The sequence below is a fragment of the Papio anubis genome, chromosome 1, assembly GCF_008728515.1.
Source record: "Papio anubis isolate 15944 chromosome 1, Panubis1.0, whole genome shotgun sequence".
Classification (NCBI taxonomy): domain Eukaryota; kingdom Metazoa; phylum Chordata; class Mammalia; order Primates; family Cercopithecidae; genus Papio; species Papio anubis.
The window spans coordinates 15,286,251-15,312,732 of record NC_044976.1 but is presented as its reverse complement, the minus strand read 5'-3'; the positions used below and the strand labels follow the sequence as shown (position 1 = coordinate 15,312,732).

General features: G+C 51.7%; 1 protein-coding gene across 2 annotated transcripts in view; it reads left to right on the top strand.

Moving 5' to 3' along the window:
* PADI2 (peptidyl arginine deiminase 2) overlaps nucleotides 1-26,482 on the top strand; it is a 51,444-nt gene that overhangs the window by 10,534 nt on the left and 14,428 nt on the right. Inside the window, exons 2-11 of one of the 2 annotated variants that reach the window (XM_009200358.4) lie at nucleotides 3,468-3,651; nucleotides 5,376-5,448; nucleotides 12,436-12,497; nucleotides 14,746-14,863; nucleotides 15,905-16,030; nucleotides 20,142-20,207; nucleotides 21,719-21,897; nucleotides 23,710-23,813; nucleotides 24,575-24,686; nucleotides 25,770-25,877. In XM_009200358.4, the coding sequence (XP_009198622.1) occupies nucleotides 3,468-3,651; nucleotides 5,376-5,448; nucleotides 12,436-12,497; nucleotides 14,746-14,863; nucleotides 15,905-16,030; nucleotides 20,142-20,207; nucleotides 21,719-21,897; nucleotides 23,710-23,813; nucleotides 24,575-24,686; nucleotides 25,770-25,877 (1,132 nt within the window). The remainder of the gene's footprint in view (nucleotides 1-3,467; nucleotides 3,652-5,375; nucleotides 5,449-12,435; nucleotides 12,498-14,745; nucleotides 14,864-15,904; nucleotides 16,031-20,141; nucleotides 20,208-21,718; nucleotides 21,898-23,709; nucleotides 23,814-24,574; nucleotides 24,687-25,769; nucleotides 25,878-26,482) is intronic. The other variant, XM_003891202.5, reaches the window with a different exon arrangement.

Below are 26,482 nucleotides of genomic sequence, written 5' to 3'. Positions count from 1 at the left end.
GTGAGCCGAGATAGTACCGCTGCACTCCAGCCTGAGTGACAGAGCAAGACTCTGTCTCAATTTAAGAAAATAAATAAATAAATAAATAAATAGTAGTAGTAGTGGCTCTGGTTAAGGCAGGGAGGAGGTGAGTGGCAGGAATCCAGCAGAGATATCCCAAGCTTTCTTTTTTTTTCTCTTTTTTTCAGACAGAGTCTCGCTCTGTCACCCAGGCTGGAGTGCAGTGGCACAATCTCAACTCACTGCAACCTTCACCTCCCAGGTTCAAGTGATTCTCCTGCCTCAGCCTCCCGAGTAGCTGGGACTACGGGCACACGCCACTATGCTCGGCTAATTTTTGTACTTTTTTTAGTAAAGATAGGGTTTTGCCATGTTGACCAGGCTGGTCTTGAACTCCTGACCTCAAGTGATCCACCCACCTCAGCCTCCAAAGTGCTGGGGTTGCAGGTGTGAGCCACTGCGCCCAGCCATCCCCAGCTTTCTAGAGCCTTCTTCCTCACCCCTTTGCCCAGGACCTCTTCTCTGCACTCTGGACTCAGCTGCCTCTGCTCTGGTTCCATCCTCTCACCTAACACTCGATGAAACTGAGAGAGAGAAGGTCCCTGGCCCAAGGCCACCCAGCACATTGATGAGCAAAGCTGAGACTTGCAGGAGAGGAATGCTTCCCAGACCTGTGGCCACAGTTTCCCAGACTCTCATGGCTTTGGCCAAAATCATCTTCAACCTGTCGTACTATTAATACTTTTCTTTAACCCAACTCACATTTTTCTTAATAACTTTATTTTAAACAGAGATTTTGTAGCATTACCATAAATAGCAAGACTTTTATCAGTCACCATAAAAAGATACTGTGTTTGATAAACACATAAGTCTTCTAGATTGTTCCTCCCTGTGCCACCTAAAGCATCCAGGGTGTGTATTCACACCTCTCCTTGGGAGCGGCTCACCTTCCATCCCACTCACTGCTGCCCCTTCCCTTGGGTGTGTATGATGGGCCAAGCCCTGTGCTAGACTCTGAAGAATGAGGATGGGAGAGTCCGGACCATACCCTCAGGGGACTTATAACCCAAAGGAGGGCAGGTACCACGTGGCAACACCACTCAGCAAAACGTGGCCCCAGCCCTAGGAGGAGTGAGAGGAGAACTATGGGCAGGAGGGCGGCAGTCCTCCTGAGGCGTAAGGACTAACAGATGAACACTCAGAATGTGCAGACCCCCTCAAGTCAGGGGCAAAGCTGGACTCAAACCCAGGTCCTCTACACGTGCACCCTTAGTCCAGGGCTTTTGTCCAGACTCTGCACCCCTCTTAATGATGGATGTGGCCAGGCGCGGTGGCTCACGTCTGTAATCCCAACTCTTTGGGAGGCTGAGGCAGGTGGATCACCTGAGGTCAGGTGTTCAAGACCAGCCTGGCCAAAATGGTGAAACCCCAGCTCTACTAAAAATACAAAAATTAACCAGGTGTGGTGGCGGGCACCTGTAATTCCAGCTACTCTGGAGGCTGAGGCAGGAGAATCGCTTGAACCAAGGCAATGGAGGTTGCAATAAGCTGAGATCATGCCACTACACTCCAGCCTGGGTGACAGAGAGAGACTCCTCCTTAAAAAAAATAAAAAATAAAAAAAAAGATGGATGTAGAGAGGGGACAGCAGCAGGCCATGACCAAGAGGTGTCCAGTCTCACATCATCCCAGGACAGGCTGTGGAGTTTGGAAGGGGGCAGGACAAGAACCAGAGTGACCTTGGGGTGACTTCATTGAGCTCCTCTCCCAGCACTGGCCACGGGCTGCCGAGTCCTTCCCCATGCTCCTATCAGAGCACAAGACCAGGAGTCTTTGCCCGTAGCCCCTGAAGTCTGTGGCCCAGGTCAGAGAGACGCTGCCCGGCAGCCTCTACAGATTCACGCTCGCGGCTTTGGCCGGCCCAGGGCTCTGAACAGTGGTCCACAGTGCTGATTGTCTGGACTAGTGGTTCTCAAGGTGTGGTGCTGGGATCGGCAGCATCAACAGTTCCTGGAAGTAAGTTAGAAATGCAGATTATCGGGCTCCACGCCAGACCTCCTGAATCGGATGCTCTGAGATGGGGCCCCACAGTCTGTGTTGTGACCAGACCTCCAGGTGCCGCTGCCCCAGCCACTGCTGCTGCGCTTTGACAGCCACTGGCCTATACCTGTCATTCAACCCTGGCCACTGTTTCCGTCTTCAGCTGCCCCAGCACCCTCAGCCTCCGCCATGCCGGCCAGCCTCTCCAGAGATGGGATCCACAGATCTGCAGCCTTCAAAGAAAAACACCCTATAGATTTAAACAGCACCCCTCATGATTCTGATGCCTGCTGCAGTTGAGAACTCCTGGAGCCCAAAAGCGCCAGGCCCCCAAAATAGCAGCTGTGCCTTTGAGACAGGCTTACACCTATGTGTTAGTCACAAATCCCACGAGAATCCCACCTAAGTCCCTCTGAGCCCTCTTGGGCCTTCAGACCAGTGGCTGGATTTAGCAAAGCTGCCAGCCCTGAGCACCTTCCTCCCTTAGTCCCCTGTCCTTCCTGTCACCTCTCCTTAAGCCAACAACACACCATGGACAGGGTGGCTTAAAAACAAATTCATCTTCTCACAGTTCTGGAGGCTGGAAGTCCGAGATCAGGGTGGCGGCATGGTCCGGTTCTGGTGACGGCTTTCCTCCTGGCCTGCAAATGGCCACCTTGTCGCTGTGTCCTCACATGATCTTTCGTCAGTCCATGGAGAGAGATCTCTATCTACCTATCCCTCCCTCTCTTGCTGCTCCTCCTCCTCCTTTCTCATCTTTCTTCTCCTATTTGATTAGAAGCCTGCCCTTGGCCAGGGTGGCTCACACCTGTAAACCCAGCATTTTGGGAGGCTGAGGTGAGTGGATCACCTGAGGTCAGGAGTTCAAGACCAGCCTGGCCAACATGGCGAAACCCCGTCTGAACTAAAAATACAAAAATTATCTGGGTGTGGTGGTGCACGCCTGTAATCCCAGCTACTCGGCAGGCTGAGGCAGGAGAATCACTTGAACCCGGGAGGCAGAGGTTGTGGTGAGCCGAGATCATGCCATTGCACTCCAATCTGGGAAACAAGAGTAAAACTCTGTCTTACAAAAAAAAAGAAGAAGAAGAAAGAAGAGACAGGGTCTTGCTCTGTTGCTCAGGCTGGAGTGCAGTGGCACAGTCATAGCTCGCTGCAGCCTCAACCTCCCAGACTTAAGCAATTCTCCCACCTCAGTCTCCTGAGTAGTTGGGACCGCAGGCGCGTACTAGCATGCCCAGCTAATTTTTTAATTTATGTAAAGACAAGATCTCACTATGTTGCCCAGGCTGGTCTCAAACTCCTGGGCTCAAGTGATTCTCCAGCTTTGACCTCCCAAAGTGCTGGAAGCAGGAGTCTCCTCTTGAAGCCCCCCCATCTCACCTGCCCCAGGGCTCCCCCTAACCCTCTCTCATCTCTCCCCACAGCGCGGCCCCAGCCGGGGCCCAAACCTTCAGCCTGAAGCACTCGGAACGCGTGCGGGTAGAGGTGGTGCGCGATGGGGAGGCCGAGGAGGTGGCCACCAATGGCAAGCAACGCTGGCTTGTCTCGCCCAGCACCACCCTGCGGGTCACCATGAGCCAGGCGAGCACCGAGGCCAGCAGTGACAAGGTACCATGGCGGGAAGTCCAGCCTCTGCGGGCCCGGGGCCATGCCGGGATAGAGGCAGGCTGGACCAGCCCTGTCCCTAGAAACCGCATGTGAGCCATGTGTCATTTTCAGTTCTGCAGTAACCACATTGAAAAGGCAAAAAGAAACAGGTCACATTAATTGTCTTAATAGATATTACTTAATCCCATCTATCAAAATATTATCATTTTGACATGCCATCTATATAAAAAATATTAACAAAATTGTTGTTTTTTGTTTGTTTGTTTGTTTGAGACAGAGTCTCACTCTGTCGCCCAGGCTAGAGTGCAGTGACACGATCTTGGCTCACCGCAAGCTCCGCCTTCCAGGTTCACACCATTCTCCTGCCTCAGCCTCCCGAGTAGCTGGGCCTACAGGTGCCCGCCAACATGCCCAGCTAATTTTTTTTTTTTTTTTGTATTTTTAGTAGAGACGGGGTTTCACTGTGTTAGCCAGGATGGTGTCAATCTCCTGACCTTGTGATCCACCCGCCTTGGACTCCCAAAGTGCTGGGATTACAGGCGTGAGCCACTGCGCTCGCCTGTTTGTTTGTTTTTAAGAGACAGGATCTCACTCTGATGCCCAGGATGGAGTGTAGTGGTGCGATCATAGCTCACTGCAACCTCAAGCTACTGGGCTCAAGCAGTCCTTCTGCCCCAGCCTCCCAAGTAGCTGGGACTCCAGGCACCTGCCATCATACCTGGCTAATTTTTTTTTTTTTTTTTTTTTTTGTGGAAACGGATTCTTACTATATTGCCCAGGCTGGTAGTTTGTATTCTAAGAGGCTGGGACTCCAGGCACCTGCCATGATACCCAGCTAATTTTTTTTTTTTTTTCTGTAGAGACAGGGGTCTTACTATATTGCCCAGGCTGGTCATTTATATTCTAGGAAGCTGGGACTCCAAGCACCTGCCATCGTGCCCAGCTAATTTTTTTTTTTTTGGAGAGACAGGTCTTACTGTATTGCCCAGGCTGGTAGTTCATATTCCTTTTCCATACCAAATTTAAAATTAGTGTGAGTTTTACACCTTATAACACATCTCCATTCAGAACAGCCGCATTCCCAGTACTCGGTAGTCATGTGGATGTTGTGAGGTTAGACCATGGAATGATGGTTTCATAAAGGATGAAAAGTATAGACAGCTGAGTGATAGAAAGTTTAGGGGCTCAGAACCACAGAATCGTTGGAGCTTACAGTCACAAGTGTCCTTGGTCTCTCTGTAAAATGGGGTGCTGAACGCCTATGGGTGATTAGTCCAAGGGGTGAGGCTGAGACCAGAACTGTCTCCTTGCTGGGTTCTGTAATTATGAACTTTACCATGTGCCCCATCACAGTGATGGCACTGAACATGGTCCAGAGAAAATAGCCTCAGCCCTGTCCCCTCAGTAAGCACTAGGCATGCAACATGGCAGATATGGGCCCCCTCCCCCCGCCAGGCAGCAGAATGCACACAGTGGCACAGGAAGGCAGAGGCACCCTGACTGCACTCTCAGCCAGCAGGAGGGGAGTCCACAGTCTAGTTCAGTTAGCTGAGGGAAGCTGCCCGCCAACCCAGGAGTGCTTCCTGGAGGAGAGGGTTCTAATGCTTGGAGAGGATTGGCTTGACAGGCTGTGAGGGACAGCAGTTGCTTCAGGTTTTCCTGCTTGTGATCTGTGATCTCTGCTCTCTTTTCTCTCTATCCCAATGTGCCTCCTCCCCATCAAGGTCACCGTCAACTACTACGATGAGGAAGGCAGCATTCCCATTGACCAGGCGGGGCTCTTCCTCACGGCCATTGGTGAGTTAGCGTGGCTGCTGTCTCGGTGCCTTCATCTTCCAGGGCCTGGCACTGTTGTCCTTCTCTGGGGCACTTAGGCTGTTCTCAGTGCGGCTGACCTGGTACTTGGAGCTTCTTCTGAATGGCACAGTCCTGGGGAGGGATGTCACATGTCCCCTGCCCCGGCTTTTCCGTACTGGGGTGGGGACTTATCTGCAGGAAGAGGCACTCCCTGATTCATTAGTAATTCCCCCCAGTGTCAAGGTCCCCTTCCCAGGCTCTGTGGACCCTAAAAGAGAGAAAGGAAAGTGTGTCCCCCCCGCCCCCACTTCTCCCCTGCAGCCTAGAGAAGAGCGTCCCTCTCATGGCAAGCAGAATGGCCACAGTCTATAAAACTAGCAGCTGTTCTTGACAATCCCAGCTGCCCCCTGGTTCTCCCCAGATTCAGCCCTGAGGGTGCATAGTCCTTTATCTGATCCACAGGATGGTGAGGCCCAGAGAGGTTAGGGAATTCATTCAACATCACACAGCAACTGGGTGGCAAGTTGAGTCCAGAACCCAGGATTATCCCTGTCTCAGGTTCTGTCCATGGCATCACACTGTCCTGCGCTGGGTGCCAGGCCTGCACGCCAGGGAGGCAGAGCCTAGCCTGGCTCTATAGGACACTGGACTGTGATCATCTGAACTCTCCATCACCCCACCCCCTGAAACTGAGGCATTACTTTTATGGTATTTTATTTCATTCTTTAATCATAGAATGTTAAAGCCAGGAGGACATTTCAGAGAGCCATTTTGTTCATCCAGCCTTGGTTTAACATTGACAGAGTTGCCACATGGCAGAGGAAGGGAACTACCGGTTATTGAGAGTCAACTGCATGCTGAGTGCTTTAAAAATAATGATGCGGCCTCCTTATTGCAAACCTACTCTGTGTCTAGAGCTGTGCTGGGCACTTTGATGAGGAGCAGGAGGGGGAGGATGATAAACACCTGATATCAATTGAGCTCCTATGGTGTGCCAGGCTCCAGTACTCAATGTTTTACCGTCACGATTTCAATCTCTTCTTCCAACTGTTTCAAGGATAGACATTATTATCATCCCCATTTTATAGATGAGAAAATCAAGGCTCAGAAAAGGTAAAACAAAGAAATACTTGCCTGCAGCCACATCTCCGGAAAACAGTTGGTGAGATGCCAAGTCATTCCAGTTATCCCACATTCTCAGGGTGGGTCTCAGAACCTCCCCAAAATACAACCAGCTCCCAAGCCAGCCCCTCCCTCTCTAGCCCTGTGCTCTCAGCTGCTGAAATAGGCTTAGCAGCATGGCCCTTCTCATTCTTGGCTAATCCCAAATGGGCTTGGTTGCTGGTCCCCCTGTCCCTCTTTCTGCACCAAGGAGGTGCCCAGCCCTGGGGTAGGGAACCTCGGGATGACCTTGGTGAGGGCGGCAGATGATAACCAAAGACTCCTGGGTTGTGCTGAGCCCTGGCACGTGTGTGAACCTTGCATGCACACAGCACACAGGCAGTCTCAGATGACAGTCCCTGAGGAAACCTAATCCCACTGAGACAGGGACACCTGAGGACGGGGGCAGGAAGGACAGGAGCCTGACACCTATCAAACGACAGTGATCCCAGAAGACTGACTGCACCATTAACAAGACTTCCACCAAAGCAAGACAGCCTTAGGATAGATGGCAAAATAAGGGTCTATAAGGAGGCAGGACTGGACTTTTCCTGCTCGATAGAAGATGATAAAGCTGTGCTTAGAGGAAGCCCACGCAGAGTTGGCAGCATGGCTGAGTCCCAAAAGATGCCACATGTGCCCAGGACAAGTGACCAAGTTCATCCGTCCGAGGTCTCTTAATAATTATTTAACCGCCACAAGTTCCAGATATTTAGATTCCATGGGCCAATCAAATGTCCCCTCTCCCCACCCCCCAAAAATGAGAAGACTAACAGTTTTGATGCTTGGCAAAAAAGAAAAAAAATACGTTAATAAAACAATTTGAGGCCAGGCATAGTGGCTCACGCCTGTAATCCCAACACTTTGGGAGGCCAAGGTGGGCAGATCATGAGGTCAGGAGTTTGAGACCAGCCTGGCCAACATGGCGAAACCACATCTCTACTAAAAATACAAAAATTAGCCGGGCGTGGTGCACATGCCTGTAGTCCCAGCTACTCAGGAGGCTAAGGCAGAAGAATTGCTTGAACCCGAGAGGTGGAGGTTGCAATGGGCCAAGATGGTGCCACTGCACTCCAGCCTGGGTGACAGAGCGAGATTCTGTCTCAAAAAGAAAAAAATTACTATCAACTATCACCATCATTTTAACTCCTAAGTAATAGGCAAGGCATAATCTCAGAATAAAAGACAGTCATGGCCGGGCATGGTGGCTCACGCCTGTAATCCCAGCACTTTGGGAGGCCGAGGCGAGAGGATCATCTGAGGTCAGGAGTTCAAGACCAGCCTGGCCAACATGGTGAAACCCTGTCTCTACTAAAAGTACAAAAACTAGCCAGGCGTGGTGGTGGCCGCCTGTAATCCCAGCTACTCAGGAGGCTGAGACCGGAGAATTGCTTGAACCCAGGAGACAGGGGTTGCAGTGAGCTGACACAGTGCCACCGCACTCCAGCCTCGGCGACAGAGTGAGACTCTGTCTCAAAAACAAAACAAAACAAAACAAACAAACAAAAAACAGAATAAAAGACAGTCATTCAATTACAAAAAGAAAACTTCATGAGAAACTAACCCCATTGAACTACTGTTTCCTGTTCCAACAGAGACCAGGGTGAAAATCTGGTTTCCCTTGGGAACCACTGTTACGTCTGTCCCTTCTGGGTCTTCTCTTTCATCGAGCATCTGCCCCAGGAGCCCTTGAGCCCCTCATCCTGAGTAATCAGTCACTCAGGGACAGTGCCTCAGAGGCAAGGATACCCCAAATATCTCGAGATGCTGGGACTGTCCCCCAGGCACAAAAATATATCTGAATCTCTCTCACCCTGGTCCTATCCTGAGTCCACATTGAGCGGAAAGAGCCTTGGCTTCAGAGTAGACAGAAGTAAGCCTAAGATCTTTCTCTGCCCACCTCCAACCACCTTGTGACCTTGGACGAGTCACATCATCCCCCTGCGCCTTGGCTTCCTCATCTACAAAATGCGCTTCACAGAGCAGCCTTGCATGGCGTTTGCAAGGATTCAGTGGGATGCTGTGTGCTAAGGGCCTGGCACAGAGTGGGTGCTCAGTCAATGCTCTGCCTGCTTTTCTCCGTTGCTCTTGGGGTAGCCACATTTTCTCTCTGCCTGGGTGAAGTTAAAGAAACATATGGTCTGTCTATCTTCCTCCTGGGATTTGGGAACAAATTCATGATTCCTTTGGCCAAATCAGGCTCTGGGTCTTGGTCCCAATCCTGCTAAGGACTTGCTGTGTGACCTTAACAAGTAGCCACTCCCACTAGGACTCACTTTTTGCAAACTATAAAATGAGGGGCTTGAGCTAATTAATCCCTAAGGACCTTCAAGACTCTGGGTAGGGTTGATTTGCAAAGACTTCCTTTTTTGGGGAGGGATGGGGGAGAGGGAGAGGTGAGGTGTGGGGAGGGAGGAAGAATCCCACCCTATTTGAGGTCCTAGCAGTGGAAGGAGTACCCACACGCGGGCCTCAAAAAATTTTAACATCAGCCTGAGGGGCTTGATCCTATGCCTTCTCGCCAGAGCCTGGGATACTTGCCCTGGTTGGCTGTGGGGGAGGGAGTCCTTCCTTTCCACAACACCTCGGGCTGCTTAGTAAGGCAAGAAGGCCAGGCACCCTGCCACTCTCTGGCGACCCTCCAAAATGCCAGTGCCTCTCGGTCACAGCTGAGGCCTCAGTGTCTTCATTCTCAGGGCAGACTGCCTTGAACCCAATCCTAGTGACATTTCCCGTCAATCTGCCCCACACCCAGGGGCCACCTGACGCCTTGGGGCTATTCTGGGGAGCTGAGGTGGGATCCAGAGCCTCTGGAAAATGTTGTCTGGAGCCCAGAGGCCCTGAAGCAGAGGTCCTCTCCCTCCTCCCCCTCGGGAAGGCAGAGCCATCCCAACAGGCAATGCTCTGGGCATGTTCTCTGCCCCTCCCCGCAGCATCCCCCTGGAATCTAGTTAAATCAGACACTGGGGGAGGCCTTACAGGGGTGAAGTCCTAGGGGCATGACTACGGGGTGGGAGGTCTCTGAGGGTGAAGGGGCCAGAAGGTCATTTCAGTGGATTACGGGGACAGGTCATGGGTCATGAGAGAGGAGTTATGAAGCCCTGTGAGAGGTTGGGAGGACGATAAGGGAGCCACGCTGTGAAATGCCCACATTTCATAACAGGAAGGTAACAAAACCTGTCTGAATTCAATAAATGAAGAAATCACAATAAGCATGAGTATTTAGTATTAGGGAGGTTGCCTCAGGCAGCCAAGGAGAAGGGCTGGACAAGGAACTGCTGTCTTTCTTTAGAAAGTGTGTTACTGTTTTATTTGATTTTGTTTGCACTGTGTCCAAATATTACATGAATAAAATGTTTACATTTAAGAATTCGTAATGAAATAAAGCAGTCTAGAGTGCACCATAATCTCTCTCCTAGCCCATGGCCCCACTGCTATAATGAACCCACCACAAGGAGTCCCAATGTAATGTCACCTTGCAGCCTAGAGACGAAGGCCACAGGGCTGCCAAGGTGGGGACGTGGGCACTTCCTCTGGGAATGACCTTCAAGGGAGCAAGTCTTGGGTCTTTGACTTTGGGCTGGGCTTTTGGAAATGGCTTGTGGGGAAGTCAGCCTGTGTTCCTTGCAGGGAATAGCAGAGAGAAGGCATCTGGAGCCTGAGGCCCTGCTGAGAACCTGGCTCTGCTCTGGGAACTTCGGTGGTCACTTCCCTGCTGGGAGCCTGGGTTTCCTCATCTGTATCGTTAGCGGGTGGGGGTGATCACGCCTCCCCTGGGGTGGCCGAGAGAGCACGCCATGGAAAACTCTGTGCACCTGCAGAGCAGGATGCCCGCAAGGGAGAGATCGTTACCTTGAAACGGACAGAGTGGCTCCCTAAAGAGGCTGGACCTGCAGCTCCTTCCCAGGGAGGAGTTTCAGGAAGCTGAGTTCCCTGAAAGGCAGCATTCAGTGGGCGTGACCGGCTGGAAAGTTCACAAAGGTGCAGGAGCCAAAACCAATATTATTCCTGCCCCTGCACCCCAGCCTCTTTACCAGCCCCTGGTGGTACCGCCTTCCCTTCTTTCCCCTGGGGTCCTTATCCTGCAGCGGCCTCCCAGATTACCAGCCCGATTTGCTGACAAGTGGCTTCTCTGAACCTGGGTTTGCTGCCCTGTGAAACGGGAGCAATGCTATTTATCTCATGGGACTGTGGACGCCTTGAGAGCAGGTGCTGTGCCTCCATTGCCCATTGCCTAGTACAGTTTCCGGAGCACAGTAGCTCCTCAGCAGTGAAATGTGGAGTGAATGCAATCGGAGGCAGGAGGTTACAAATTATGCCTTACAGCACCTAACTCACCGCAAGGCCGCAGAGGCGGGGACACAGAGGGCTGCCTCTCCCAAGGGCCAGGCGCCCTTGCAGCCTCCTTCTAGACCAGAGAAGTCACGTGCAGGCCTAGGGTATGCAGGCTATAGGCAAAGGGAGGACCTGAACGTGATCTCTGGACTCAATTGGGCTCGGTTGGCCCAGAGAAGGGTGACATCAGTGCGCTTCGTGTGCCAGGACCCTCCTTTCCATGCCCTCCAGGCAGAGGGTGTGCCTGCCAAGGGGACTAACCAGGAATGCATTCATTACCACCCAGCACCCACCAGGTCCAAGTCATGCTCAGCGTGAGACGAGCCCACTCGGGCAGCTCTAGGGGCCTGGAACCTGCACACGTCACGTGTGTGACACTCGCAACACCTTCCCAACCACATCCCTACTCAACCCCATCCGTCTCCAACTCAAGGCAATTTCACCTCCCAAGGGACATTTGACAATACCCGGAGACATTTTTGGCTGTCGTGACTGGGAGGGATGTTACTGGCATCTGGTAGGTAGAAACCAGGTGTGCTGTTAAACATCCTCCAATGCACAGGCTGTACCCACACAAAGAATTATTTGGCTCAAAAATGTCAGTAGTGCCTTCCATTGCAGTTAATGCACCTGCTGTAACCAGGAAGGGCCCCATGTTACAGGTGAGGAAACTGGGGCTCATAGAGGTTGTCTAACCTGCCCAAAGTCACACAGCTTATAAGCAGAGAACCAGGGTCTAAACTCCACCTTATCTGATGACAAACCTTTTCATTTCCCTACAGTCTCCACAAAGCCTGTCTCCATGGCAGGCCTAGGGATGCTGAAGGTCCCTTCACCAAAAGAAGGGATAAGTGGGGGCCTGGCCCTGGTTCCTCCATCTGGACTCACAGGTGCCCTCAGACCAAGAGGGGTTAGAGACAGCTTCCCACCCACAGTAAAACCCTCAGTCCTTGAAGGTGGGATCTAGACCACTGGAAGTTCTTGGAGAGAAAGAGACATGCACACACAGGTGCACGTGTGCACACCTATGCGCATGCCCGGGTAGACTGAGAAAGGCAGTTTGGGAATGCTATGCCTGTAAGTTTTCAGAATATGAACTATGAATCAGACCAACTGCACTGTGTACCCCAGTTCTGCTAGCATCCCTATGTGACTTTGGGCATGTGACTTCACCCCTGAACTGAGGCTCCCAGATCTGTGCATCGAGGAGCATTCCCCAACCCCCAGCAAGAACAAAGAAGTGGTGGGAGGACCTGGACCTCCCCGATGGCAGCTCTTGCAGCCATAAGCTACAAAGTCCACCCAGTGTCTGCCGATGGTCTTCAGTGGGTAGTGGAATGTTGAGGCAGGGGGTTGTGTAAGATGATGTCAGCGAGGTCCTCCCTTTCCCGTGAATGACTGAGACGCACCCTAATCCCACAGGTCTTCCTCGTGCCCCTGCCCCACCCTGCCTGGCAGGCTCAGCAACTCACCCATGTCTCTTCTCCCCAGAGATCTCCCTGGATGTGGATGCAGACCGGGATGGCGTGGTGGAGAAGAACAACCCAAAGAAGGTACCTAGCTATCAGGGCAGGCACCACCCTGAACCCCGGGGCTTCTGAGGGCACAGCCCCAGATCGTGCAGGCAGCCATGGTTCTCCCACCAAGCAGGCAATTCCCATTTCACAGCTCAGGAGACCGAGGCCCAAGACAGGCTCCCAGACACACAGCATACCAACGATGGAACCCACAGACGAGCTCAGGCATCTTATAGAGACGGCTACAGAGCAGGCTCCTGAGTCCTAGTTTCTCCATCCTGTGATGGGGATGTCCAGTTCATGGAACTATTGGAAAGGATAAATGTGCCTGCTGCAGAGGAAGCACTGTGAAGGAATTTGCTCTTGTTATTTTGCCTCTTTTTTTAAGACTGGGGAGGTGGGGGAGACAGACCCTCAGGACAGAGGGTTGCATTCATCATTCTCAGTTCCAGATGCGGTATTATCTCTGCTGGTGCATGCACAGCTCCTCTCCTCTTTCTATTTATTCATTCATTCACCATTCATTCATTTGTTCCCTCATTCATTTACTTATTTTCTTTTATCTTGTGTTCCCCACTCCCATTCTGCTGCCCCACAGAGGACCATTTTGCTGGGTTTAATGTGTCTCTTTCTGCTGTGGTGACTCTCAGGAGGCATGTGGTGTGGTTGGTGTGCATGTATTTTTAATTTGTGCAGACAGCATGGTTTCTCCATCTCGTTCTCTTTTGTACTTTTCCCTCAACACAGTTTTTAGGCTCCATCAGTCTTGCTCTGTGTACATTCAGGCTGTTGCTTCTAACTGCTTTCCGTTTTCTGCCCTTCTGTATCATTTAAATTTTTGCTGTGGGCATATGTGACTTTTATAATAACACTCCGAAGCCTAGGGTAAAGTATACATAGAGGGGTACTTATGAAGTGAAATAAACACAGCCTGATGAGAAGAAGCCTGGGTCCTAGAAGCCTGCTCCCTTGACTCTCTACAGGTCAGGAGAGGGTTCTCAGCCCTGTGGGAGAGTCCCTTCTTCTAGGATCGCGAGCAAGGCTTGCGTGAGACCAGGGCCAGCCCTGCACACTCATTCTCTGAGTCTGTGGCCAAGCCATATGAAAATGAACTCCACAGAGGCCTCTGAGGCCCAGCAGCCCCAGGTGAACAGCTTCCAACCTCCCCCAAGGAGCTGTGCAGTCTTGGCAAAGTCACACAATCCCATGAGCCTGAACTTGGCCAGAATTTCTAAATCTGGGCCGGTGAAGTTTTCACATTTTCTTCACTCATCCCATAAATATTTGCTGAGCATCTTTTATGTTCCAGGAGTGGGTCAGGCCCAGGGGATGCAGAAAGAATAAGAGGAACACAGCCCTGGCCTTAAGGAGCCCATGGTCCACATTAAAAATTGAGTGTTGTGGATGGCTGTCTCATCACAATTGTCCTAAGTCCTCCCAAAAAGGATGTGTACCGTGCCAGATGTGGATCTGGAAAAGCTGCTCTGTCCTAGAGAATCAGAAAGGCCTCCAGGAAGAAGAGACAGTTATGATGTAATAAAGGAAGGGTAGAGTGGGCCAGGTGGAAAGGGGCAGGACGGCAGCAGAGGAACTGGCATGGGCAAAGGGCTGGGAGCTTGAGTCTTTTGGGAGCAGAAAGGCGCCAGGATGGGTGGGGCAGAGTGAGCGAGGGGCAAGGTGGAGGAGATGAGATAGAGAGGAAGGCAAGTTTCACCAGGCCTTCCAGGCCACAGCAAGGAATCAGGGATTCATCCTAATTCAACCAGGAGCCCCTGACCTGGCTTCAAGCAGGGAAGCAACACGATCTGGCCCGAGTTTGTTCTAGTAGCGCTCTGGCTGCAGTGTAGAAAGTGGAGCACCGTGCAGGTCCTATTTGGAGCACTAGGAGGGCGTCTGGAAACAGCTGGGTGTCATCCATCCAGGCATCTCCTCCTGAGCTCCCCTAGGGACCTCGGGACCTGTGGTAGAATGTCCGTCTGCTCATTTCTCTGGCCAGCCTCCACCTCCCTGCCTCCACCCATGCCAGATACCAGCCGCATCAGACAGGAGGCCCGTAAATGCCTCGGTCAGCCTTCCTGTCTCTGCGCCTCTACTGAATTTGCCTTTGATGCCCACGTTCATCTTCTGTGGACATCAGTCTTGAGATTCACATTTGCCAAGTCACAGCTGCCCCAGTGGGTGGCGGCTACTCTTTACCTTCATCCTGGGGCTGTCTCTCCGGTGTCCCATGGGGTCTATACAAGCATAGAGAAGAGAGCACTGACCTTTCTTCCTGCCACTGTAGGCATCCTGGACTTGGGGCCCCGAGGGCCAGGGGGCCATCCTGCTGGTGAACTGTGACCGAGAGACACCCTGGCTGCCCAAGGAGGACTGCCGTGACGAGAAGGTCTACAGCAAGGAAGGTGCCAGCAGGCCCTGCACTTGGGGGGCAGGATGGGAGGAGTGAAAAGATTCATGCCCAGTCCTGGGCTGGGCTGAGGGTGAGGCAGGTGTGGACTCAGGCCTCTGGGGATGGTGGACACAAATACCACTCTTGCTTAAAGCCAAAGGCAAAACCATAGGAAATACATGAGGGCCGGGCGTAGTGGCTCACACATGTAATCCCAGCATTTTGGGAAGCCAAGGCAGGTGGATCATGAGCTCAGGAGTTCAAGATCAGCCTGATCAATATGGTGAAGCCCCATCTCTACTAAAAATACAAAAATTGGCCCGGCATGGTGGCATGCACCTGTAATCCCAGCTACTCAGGAGGCAGAGGCAGAAGAATCGTTTGAACCCAGGAAGCAGAGATTGCAGTGAGCCAAGATCACACCACTGCACTCCAGCCTGGGCAACAGAGCAAGACTCTGTCTTGGGAAAAAAAAAAGAATAAAAAGAAAATAGACTAGAAGGAAATTCCCCAAAAGGTTAATCATCTCCAGTGTTGGAAATGACAACTAGTTTTTATTCTGTTTTATGCTTTGCTTTGCTTTTTTCTTTTCTTTTCTTTCTTTTTTTTATTTATTTTTATTTATTTATTTATTTTTTTTCTGAGACAAGGCCTCGTTCTGTTGCCTAGGCTGGAGTACAGTGGCATGATCATAGCTCACTACAGCCTCAACCTCCTGGGTTCAAGCCATCCTCCTGCCTTAGCTTCCTGAGTAGCCAGGATTACAGGCACACGCCACCATGCATGGCTAAATTTTTTTATTTTTGTAAAGATGGGGTCTTGCTATGTTGCCCAGTCTGGTGTTTGTCTCCTGGCCTTAAGCGATCTACCCACCTCATCCTCCCAAAGCACTGGGATTACAGGTGTGAGCCACAGCACATGGTCTCTTTATGCTTTTCTATAGTTTCCATTAATACACATCCATGGGGACTTTTTCCTGATTATCAAAGTAAAAGGCATTGGGAAGCTGAGGCTCCAGCAGCAGATCTCTTCATTCTCACCTCCTGTCCCTCAGATCTCAAGGACATGTCCCAGATGATCCTGCGGACCAAAGGCCCCGACCGCCTCCCCGCCGGATACGAGATGGTTCTGTACATTTCCATGTCAGACTCAGACAAAGTGGGCGTGTTCTACGTGGAGAGTGAGTGACCCCAGCCCAGCCCAGCCCTTTCTAGCCACCCATCCTCCTCCCCTTAGCATCTGTGGCCTTCACAGGTGCAGGTGCCTGGAGAAGACCTGGATTGGTCTCTGGGTGATTGTAACATGGCAATGCTGCTGTCCCATGAAGTTCAAAGACTCCATGGGGACACATCGCTCTCCTGTCAAAGGAGTCTGGAGTGACATGGGTCTATGTAGAACCCAGAGGCCCTTCTTCCCGACGAATCAGGGGAGGAAGGGCATTTGGGCACTTCTTTTCTGGAGTCATGTCACCTTCAGGATGCCTGAGGCAGGACAGGCACCACCTCCAGGTATTTTCTGCCATCTCTGACTTTCAAAGACCCCCTAAAGATGCAGTGGGCACCCTCGAAGAGTTGACCCTTTGCGCCTCTTGATGGCAACAGGTGTCCTGGGCCCCCATTGTGTAGGGCACGGGCTCCTGCCCTGGAGCTAGTCCTTGTAGCTGCCGGCTCTGCCTCACCCTTTCTGTGAATATGTGTTGAGCTCTTCGGTGCCAGGCGCTGTTCTCAGCTTTGAGATCTCTGCAGTAAACACGACAATCACACCCTGCCCTCAAGGAGCTGCCAGTCTAGCAAGAGAGACATAATCAGTACTACAATTGGAGGAAATGAAATAGAATAAGTGAGGAGAATGGCAGGGCAGAGGCACTACTAGATGGGTGCCTCTGGAAAGGCCTCTCTGAGGAGGTGACATCTGAGCTGAGACTCAAATGAACGATAAGAAGGAACCAGCCACTTGTGAGCTGAGGGAAGAGTGTTCTAAGCAGAGGGAACAGCATCTGCAAAGCCTGGAGGAGGAGACCAGTTTGGAGTGTGGGAAGAGCAGATGGAAGCCCAGAGCAGGGTTGGGAGTCAAGGTCAGTGAGCTGGGCCAGGGGCCAGAGCATGCAGACTGGGTTTGGATTTTATTCTGAGTGCAATGGAATGCCATTAGAAGGTTTTATGCAAGGGACTGTCATAATAATGATGTATGTATTCTAAAAGCTCCCTCAGCAAAATAGTCGGCATTGCAATTTGCCATGGTACAAGGCGGGTTGTGGGGTGGCGGGCGGGGGGGTGCTTCTGCATGCCCAGCTGCCTAGTGGGGCCAGGATCTCTGGCCCGGCCCTGGACCCACCTCTAGACAGGCCCACTAGATCCAGGGCACTTGCCAGGAAGTGAGTAGGGACCCCGGACCCTCCCATCAGAGAAGTATTTAGCCAGGATGGCAGTAGCCAGCAGTCACCCAATGCCAGTCCGCCTTCTGATCCACCCTGGGCTCCAAGCAGTGACCTCACACAGGTTGGAATGTGCCCAGAGTCAGGCTGGCTCCGCTGCCGCAGGGGGCCGGAGATGTTGATGTTTACACCATCCAGGCTAAGGTTGTCATGGAGGATAGGGTCACCAGCAGGAGCAGGAGGGATGCAAGCAGGACCTCAACCTTGGCCTCTTGACCTTGGTGTCGTGATGTGAGACCTGTGGCAAATCATGATGTCTGGACATTATCTAGACGTTTCTTCTCTTTGCTAAAGGGAGTGGACTTTGGTCTGTTTCCATAATCTCGTCCCTCCCCATCACTTGCCATTTGAGACGGGTCCTGAGCAGACAAGAGAAAAGAGGAACTACTACTGCAAGGGCTGCCCATCTGGGCTGCCCATCCTGTGGGGAGCAGCCATGACTGAGACGGTGGGAACCCAGAAGAGACAGTTTCCCAATAATGCTGACTCTGGGTGAAAACTCTTCGACAGACAGACAGACAGACACACACACACACACACACACACACACACACACACACACAAGCAAAGGACGACAGATAATTGACCAGTAGCACAGTCTCCTTTTCTTCCAGGTAAACACTTTGGAGTTATGTCAAATTCCAGGTACCCCTATAGATGAGCGAATGTCAGGTGTCCTGGTAGGGTCAGACCAGCTCTCCCCAAGGGCAGGGAGCTGGGTTGGAGACTGAAGGACCCCTACAGGGAGTGCTGGAGTCAGGGAGCTACAATTCTGGGTCCAGGCAAGTCTCCTCACCAGCCCCAGCCTTGGGGTGCTCATCTCTGATGTGGCATGGGAATAGCAAGAGTCCCAACTGTCCCGACTATCCTGGTATGCTGGGTGTCCCAGATGGTGGTGGGGATCAAATGAGGAAGGTGTGTCAGGCACTGAGTGTGGTAGCTGGCCTTTGGAAAGCTCTCCATAAATGGCAATTAAGGCTTTTGTTGAAATTATGATGATGACTGTTGGTTATAATGATTGGAGTGGACAGAAGGCTTCAGTTTTCCTAGGAAGACCTGGTGACTGCCTCCGCCTCAAATTCTGCCCAGAACACCAAGCACTGGGGCCTTGCCTCTTTATACAGGGATATGGTAATCCAGTTTGCCCAGGACTTTCCTTGCTTTAGCACTGAGGGCCCCTCATGCCAGGAAACCCCTCAGTCCTAGGGAAACCAAATCAGCTGGTCACACTATCAAGGAGTCTCACTGGGAAGTGGAATCATTCCAAAGTAGCTGGAAAGGTTAAGGCAAATCATACCACGTGCTGGCCAACACCTGGGGCAGAGAGGTCACCGTGGTCAATGGGCCCAGCCCAAGGCACGAGGACCACTCAATAGAGCGGCATTGTTGGTTCCTGCAGAAAGAGCTGGCCACGCTCAGTGTGGGGTCTGTGCCGAGCCAGGGATGGAGGACGGGGGAAAGGAGGCTCCTGGGGACAATGGCTGAATTGTTCCCACCAAGGAATCAGTCCACCCGGAGCTGGCCCCAACTGTCAGAAAGCAGCCCAGAACAGAGGTGCATTGTGAATCACAGGCCACGGGCCACATCGGGAGGGAGAAAGCTGCCGGCAGACGGACTAGAACGTGTCCTCCACCTGCCCCACCACCACCCCGGCCAGATCCCTGTTCCTACCCCAGAATTTGGGGGAGACCCCCAGGTGCTCTGAGCCCTGGGAAAGCTTTGGCTGTGTGGCTTCTGCCAGGACAAGTTGGCTTCTAGGCCTGACTCTCCCCTGAGCATCAGTTCAAGTGCAGCCTGGGGCCTGTGGGCATGGGAGGGCGTAAGTGCTTGGAAGAAAATGTTTGCGTGATGCTAATCTATCTGAATCCACTGAGTGATAGGGCTGTAGGGTGCACACTATTGTTTCTGGGTGAGCAGGACCTCACTTTCTATTCTTTGGGACTTTCAGTATCTGAATTTTTCCACCTTATTTCTTGGACTCCTCCTTCCCAAGGGAGGATGAGATGGGACATGGTTTCCCTGCCTTCTGTCGGGAAACTATTCAATGAAAACTCCTTCACGTCCTTGTAATACAGGTCCAAGCAGTGTTATCGATGGTTACCCATGGTTACTGAGGTTACTGAAGTTACTGAGGCTGTGTCATTTGCATTGACCCTGTGGCGTGGGTATCATTATCTCCCACTTAACAGATGAGTAAACTGGAGCTCAGGGAGGTTAAGTGAATTCTCTGAGGTTTGGTTTTTTTGTTTGTTTGTTTGTTTTTTGAGATGGAGTCTCGCTCTGTTGCCCAGGCTGGAATGCAGTGGTGTGATATCGGTTCACCACAACCTCTGCCTCCTGGGTTCAAGAGATTTTCCTGCCTCAGCCTCCCAAGTAGCTGGGATTACAGGCGTGCGCCACCATGTCTGGCTAATTTTTGTATTTTTAGTAGAGATGGGGTTTCGCTATGTTGGCCAGTCTGGTCTCGAACTCCTGACCTTGTGATTCGCCTGCCTCGTCCTCCCAAAGTGCTGGGATTACAGGTATGAGCCACTGCGCCCGGCTCCCTGAGGTTTTATAGCTTGTAAAGCCAGAGCAGTATTTAAACCAGGTCCCTCTGACATTGGAAGTCATAACCACCAAGGGAAGCACCCTTAGTGAGATTTATAACCCGGGTCTAATTCGGCACATTGTCCCACAAGAGGAACCCTCCCAAGCCCTGGCTTCGTGGTTCATTCACTTATTTCACACGTTTTAATCAAGCACCTGGTTTGTGCCAGGCTATTCTGGTTACGTGTTCTAACCCTTGAGCATCTGGTCATTAACCATTATCATTGTCGTTGAAAGCACTAAGCTGAGGCTGATTCTGCCCTTCCAGCTCTACAGGGCATAAAGAAATTCCTTCTGGAACTGCGTAGGGTCCTATCTCCATGCCTTTACCAATGCAAGTATCTCCTCTCCCCACCACACCCATTTCTGCCGCCCCAAGGGGGCAACTCAAAGGCTGCCTTCCTCTGCTCAAATGCTTCCCACCTTGCCTCCTCTGCCCTCCCCACCCTACCCCAAGTAACCAGACTGGATCTCACCCATAGCTGCCGTTATGACGCTTCCCACATCTGCTGCATCTTATCATCAGCTGAGCACTGCTCTTAGAGAGGCTGCATCTGGACCACCTCTGTCTCCCCGAAGGTCCTTGCCTGATTCATGTGCTCTCAATCTGCCTGAAAATTCCCCCTTGGTCTCTCCCACAGGGAGTGTTGTGGGAGTCATTGGTTCGTTCAGTAGACATTTGTTAAACATGACCATGTGCCAGGCCGGCCCTGGGCCCCACTGGGCCTGTCTCTACCCTCGCACAGGTCACCCACATTTAAAAAGGCTGTGATGAGGCCAGGTGTGGTGGCTTACACCTGTAATAGCAGCACTTTGGGAGTGTGAGGCAGGCAAATCACTTAAGGCACGGGGTTCGAGACCAGCCTGACCAAGATGGCGACGAAACCCTGTCTCTGCTAAAAATACAAAAATTAGCCAGATATGGTGGTGTGCCCTGTAATCCCAGCTACTTGGGAGGTTGCAGTGGGCAGAGGTTGCAGTGAGCCAAGATCGCGCCACTGCACTCCAGCCTAGGCTACAGAGCGAGACTCTGTCTATAAATAAATAAACAAATAAGTAAATAAATAAAGGCTGTGATGGAGACAGCAGGGGACTGTGGGAGCTCCAAGCAGAGCCCCTGGCTTTGTCTCTGGGGGATCTGGGCCGGATTGTTGCAAGTGACACAAACCAAGGCCTGAAGGAAGAAGGGACATGATTGTTTCAGGCAGACAGGACAGCACAAGTCGAACTGGGAGCTTTCAGGAGGGCAGGAGCACTGGAGGAACCTGCCTTTCCGCCCAGCCACAAAAATGGACAGCCCATGCACTGGCCTTTACACCAACACGGTTTCCATGATATGGAGGGAATTTTTGGTACTAATGGGCACGTTTGTGTTTTGTTTATACAAAGGGGATGAGAACTTGGGATTCAGAATTGGACTTGAACCTGAGTCCCAGCTCAGCTATTTACTGGCTCTCTGACTTCGGACAAGCCACTCCTCCTTTCTGAGATCGGTTTCCTCATTTGTGAAATGGAAACAATTATATCCTCCCCTGACACCACTAACTGCTCAGCTGGCAATTTCCTATCGGCCATTCACGAGAGAGCTTGTTCATTTCATAGATGGGGAAGCCAAAAGCCAGAGAGGGTGACTGTCTGGCAAAGCGCCACACAGCCAGCACACAGCAGTGCTGAGAAAATGACGATGACTCCTAGCCATGGCCACTCTGGTGGCATTTTCTGCTTGTGCTTTTCTCTCTGTCTAGAGAACAAACTACTTTGCCCTTTTGTCCCCATCAGTGATACCACCCCACTGACCTCTTTCTGATGTGAGTGGGAGTCTGACGTTGGTCCTTTCCCCTCCAGACCCGTTCTTCGGCCAACGCTATATCCACATCCTGGGCCGGCGGAAGCTCTACCATGTGGTCAAGTACACGGGTGGCTCCGCTGAGCTGCTCTTCTTCGTAGAAGGCCTCTGTTTCCCCGACGAGGGCTTCTCAGGCCTGGTCTCCATCCATGTCAGCCTGCTGGAGTACATGGCCCAGGTGAGGGCTCCAAGCTTCCACCACAGGGGGCTACCCCCGGGGGCCAGGGTGCGGCTTTTACCAGTGGGCCATTCCTAGGAGCCCACACTATGCTCCACCCCGCTCAAAGCGCCAAGGGGGTGGGTCCAGGCTAGGAGACCTCGATGACCCCTGCAAAGCCTGCATGTGGCTGCCAGGGTCCTCTGAGCCATGCTCCTGGGTCCTCTGAGCCAGTCTCCTTGCTGCTCCTGCTCCCCATGGATTCCCTGTGGGCAATGTTTTCTGACACATTCCACACCTGTGCCCTGGCCTTCCCTGCTCCCTGCCTAGGTCTGAGGCCCAGAGTCCTGCTGATTAGCACAAGGCTCTAAGCAGCCACCCGGGTGGGGTTTGCTGACCACCTACTGTGCGCTCTGTACTTCCTGCCCTACTCTGATCCCTCCCCCATCTGTGGGTTATACCATCTCTGACTGCAGGCTGAACCCCAAATCCCAGTTTCAGGTTGTGCCCTACCCTGGGGCCCGGCGTCTCAGCTAGCTTTGCTCTTGCTTTCGGGAGAAGCTGGATGAGAAGAAGAGGTCCTGTCCCTCTAGGGAAGCCCGCCTCACTGAGGGCATGCTGTGTGCACAAGAACCTCTCATCACAAAGACCTTTCATCCCCAGACCCTAGTCTCTCAGGCCCACCCTGTTTCACTCAGAAAAAAAGGGAGGGACCTGACTGCTCTCACAGACACAAGAGCCCCTCATTTTTATCCCCAGGTCACTTTGGGAAAGGATACAATGGGTGCTATACAAGGGTGAGGCTGGATCTAGCTGAGATGTATGAGAATGAGCCCTGGCAGCAGACTTCCCAGGTTCAACTCCTGGTTTAACCACCACAAGACACTAGGCAAGTGAATTAAGCTTCCTGTTAATTTCCTTAGTTAAGGGTAATATGCCATAGTTTCTCCATCTATAAGACAGAAAATCTAAAAAGCATCTGCTGCCTGGGGTGGTTGTGAGCATCCAAACTTGTAAAGTTCTACTTACAAGGCACCCTCAAGCTCCCTGGGAAGTGCAAAAGGCAAAGCCAACAGGATAGAGGACAGGGATGGGGCTTCTGATGGCACCCATGCCCAGGGTAACCGGAACCCCAGGATCTCTCAAGCACCCACAGAGACTCAAAAGGCAGACCACGGCAAGCAAGCAAGCCATGCAACAGTCCCCCCACCCCCGCACCTCCCCACCAAGGATGGGGTCCATTTCCTATAGCTTTTGAAAGCCAGCCCCACAAAGGAACCCTGGAATCAGACCTCACTTTCCCTCGGGTTCCAGGCAAGCTGCTTGACCATTCCTTAAAACAAAACAGTCTGTACATAGCAAAACTGACCCAAAACAATGCCAAAATGCCCACACACAGAAAAGGGCAAGGTGCCCAGGGCAAAAACAGAGGAAGGCGTGGGGCTGGTTCAACCGTTGCGTGGGGTGATTTCAGGAAGAGAAGTTTGATTGGACAAGATAGGACAGTGGTTAAGAGTGTGAACTCAGCAGCTGACTGCCTGGGTGTAAAGCCTGGCTCTACCACTTACCAACCATGTGACCTTGGGCAGTTAACAGCCCCATGACTCAGTTTCCCCATCTGAAAAGTGAGGATCATAGCAGTATCTACCTCCTGCGGTGGTCGGAAGGCAGAAAAGGATTGGCACATGTGAAAGTACTTAGCACAGTCTTGGTGCACAGCAAGTACTCAGGAAATGTATTCACTGTCATCAATTTCAACCGCTTTGAAAGGCAGGCAAAGAAAGCACCCTGACAAGACCTTTTGACCCCCTACGCCTTGTCTCTCACACCCAGGACATTCCCCTGACACCCATCTTCACGGACACCGTGATATTCCGAATTGCTCCGTGGATCATGACCCCCAACATCCTGCCTCCTGTGTCGGTGTTTGTGTGCTGGTAAGGGGTGGCCCCAGCCTGGAGAGGCAGCATGGCAGAGTGGCCAAGAGCTGAGTCAGATGGACATGAGTCTAGTTCCTGGCCCCATCACTTACCACTGTGTTACCTTTAGCAACTTTCTCAGCCTCTCTGAAATGCCCACATCATAGAGTCACGGTGAGGATTAAATGAGGCAAAGCAGGCAAAGCATTTATCCAAGATCCAGCATGCAGGGTATACTCTAAAAATAATAGCTGCCCTTCTGTTCTCTTGCTTAACCCGCTACCACGCACTTAGCAACCTCCTATGCAGTGGAAATGCAGCTCATCTGACTCATTCATTAAACAGACTTTTATTGACCACCTATTATGAGCTAGGTCCACAACAGCAAGATGAGAACCAAGGGAAAAAGTGCCTATGATTAGATGTCTGGCAACCCAAAAGGGACCCCTCGGGTCCTCACATCCATCCCATCTTCATGCCAGGCATAGCTCTGATTTGAAAATCTGTGGAGTCAGAGGTGTAAGGCATTGGGACAGGTGGGGGTGAGAGTTCCCCTCCTCATTTTATTTGTTCATGATCTTGACAAACGCCACATGAATGGATGGGTTTACTTGGCCTTTGATTCCAGCAGCCTTTATAAAGGTGGCCGTGAGCACAGGTGTAGACTGATCTGCCCAGCATAGCCCAGAGATACCAGCTGCTGTCACCATCTCAGGGCGATGACTCTGGCCCCTCCTCACCCTTTCTCTTGGCCTCTCCTTCTTCCCCCAATTTCTCAGCATGAAGGATAATTACCTGTTCCTGAAAGAGGTGAAGAACCTGGTGGAGAAAACCAACTGTGACCTGAAGGTCTGCTTCCAGTACATAAACCGAGGCGATCGCTGGATTCAGGTGAGGAGCCCAGGTCCAGGCTGGGAAGGACATGACCCCGGGGTCAGGCAAAGAAGAGTCGGCTTCATGTAAACTGCCTGGACCCAGCAGCTCTGCAGATGGAGATTCTTCTGTCAGCTCCTATCTGCACACGTGCACAAAGACATGAACATACAAAGCAGTGCACTACAGTGTTGCTTCTTGTAGTAGCAAAGGATTGCAAAGCAACCTAAATGTCCATCCGTGGAGGACTGAGTAACAGCCTTCCCGGAGGTTCTGTGCAACTGCTACAAAGGATGAAGCCAATCTCTCAATATGGATACAGGATGTGCTTTGAGTTAAGTTGTTACTCAAAGGAAAACATATTCAGGATGCTGTTTGCTATTTGTGTGTTTTGTTTTGTTTGAGACGGGGTCTCGCTCTGTCACCCAGGCTGGAGTGCAGTGGCACGATCTCAGCTCACTTTAACTTCCGCCTTCCGGGCTCAATCAATCCTCCCACCTCAGCCTCCCAAGTAGCTGGGACTACAGGCGTGCACCACCACGCCTGGTTATTGTGTTTTTTAAAGTGAGGTCTAGGCCATGCATGGTGGATAATGCCTGTAATCCCAGCACTTTGGGAGACTGAGGTGGGAGGATTGCCTGAGACCAGGAATTCAAGACATGCTTGGGCAACATAGCAAGACCCTGTCTCCACAAAAAATTTTAAAATTAGCCTGGCATGGTAGTGCACACCTGTAGTCCTAGCTAATCAGAGGCTGAGGCAGGAAGACCGCTTGAGCCTAGGAGTTTGAGGCTGCAGTGGGCCATAATCATGACACTGCACTCCAGCCTGGGCAACAGAGTGAGACTCTGTCTCAAAAAAAAAAAAAAAATGGAGCTGATATCGGTAAGAAACCTGCTTGTGATGTGCAGAGACCGCCTGTGGACACCTATGCTGCCATCGTCAGTGTGAGGGGAGGAGGATGGGGGACCAGGGGATGGGGAACAAGAAACAAGATAGACATTCTTTTTCCTTGGTGCTCTTGTGTTTCTCGAGTTTTCTGCCCATGTGCACAAATTGTCCCTTGGGCTCATCTAACAGTTCTCCTTGGTGTCCCTGCAGGATGAAATTGAGTTTGGCTACATCGAGGCCCCCCACAAAGGCTTCCCCGTGGTGCTGGACTCCCCCCGAGATGGAAACCTAAAGGACTTTCCTGTGAAGGAGCTCCTGGTAAGATGCTTAGGGCCACTTGGGGATGGAGGATGATCCCGGAGACTCTCATAAGACAGAGTGGTCAGGAGACCCTGGGCCACCTTGACACATTCGTCTGCTGCCCAGAGCCTCTGTTTCTCCTCTGCAAAACGGGTCACTTGGGATAGCTGCCTCTGAGGTCCTTTCCTGCTCTGATAACTGATGTTTTTCCAAAACATGGAGCGTTTTCTAGTGGGAAATGGGAACTAAGGGAAATAGAGTAAGATCTAGTTCCAGAGGCCCTGGTGCCTGCTGCTGCCCTTCCCCTCCAAATTGCAGCAAAGTGAGTTAAGTAAGTTTCAAAGAAGAAAAAAACATAGTTATGCAGTTGTCAAAAATCATGGCTCCGACTTCCAAGTTCATCAGCACCTTGAGGCTATGGTTTTCGGTGCGTGTGTGGGTGTGCTTTTGTTTTTGTTTTCCGAGACAGAGTCTTGCCCTGTCACCCAGGCTGAAATGCAGTGGCTCACTGCAACTTCCATCTCCCGGGTTCAAGCAATTCTCCTGCCTCAGCCTCCCAAGTAGCTGGGATTACAGGCATGCACCATCACGCCCGGCTAATTTCCGTATTTGTACTAGAGATG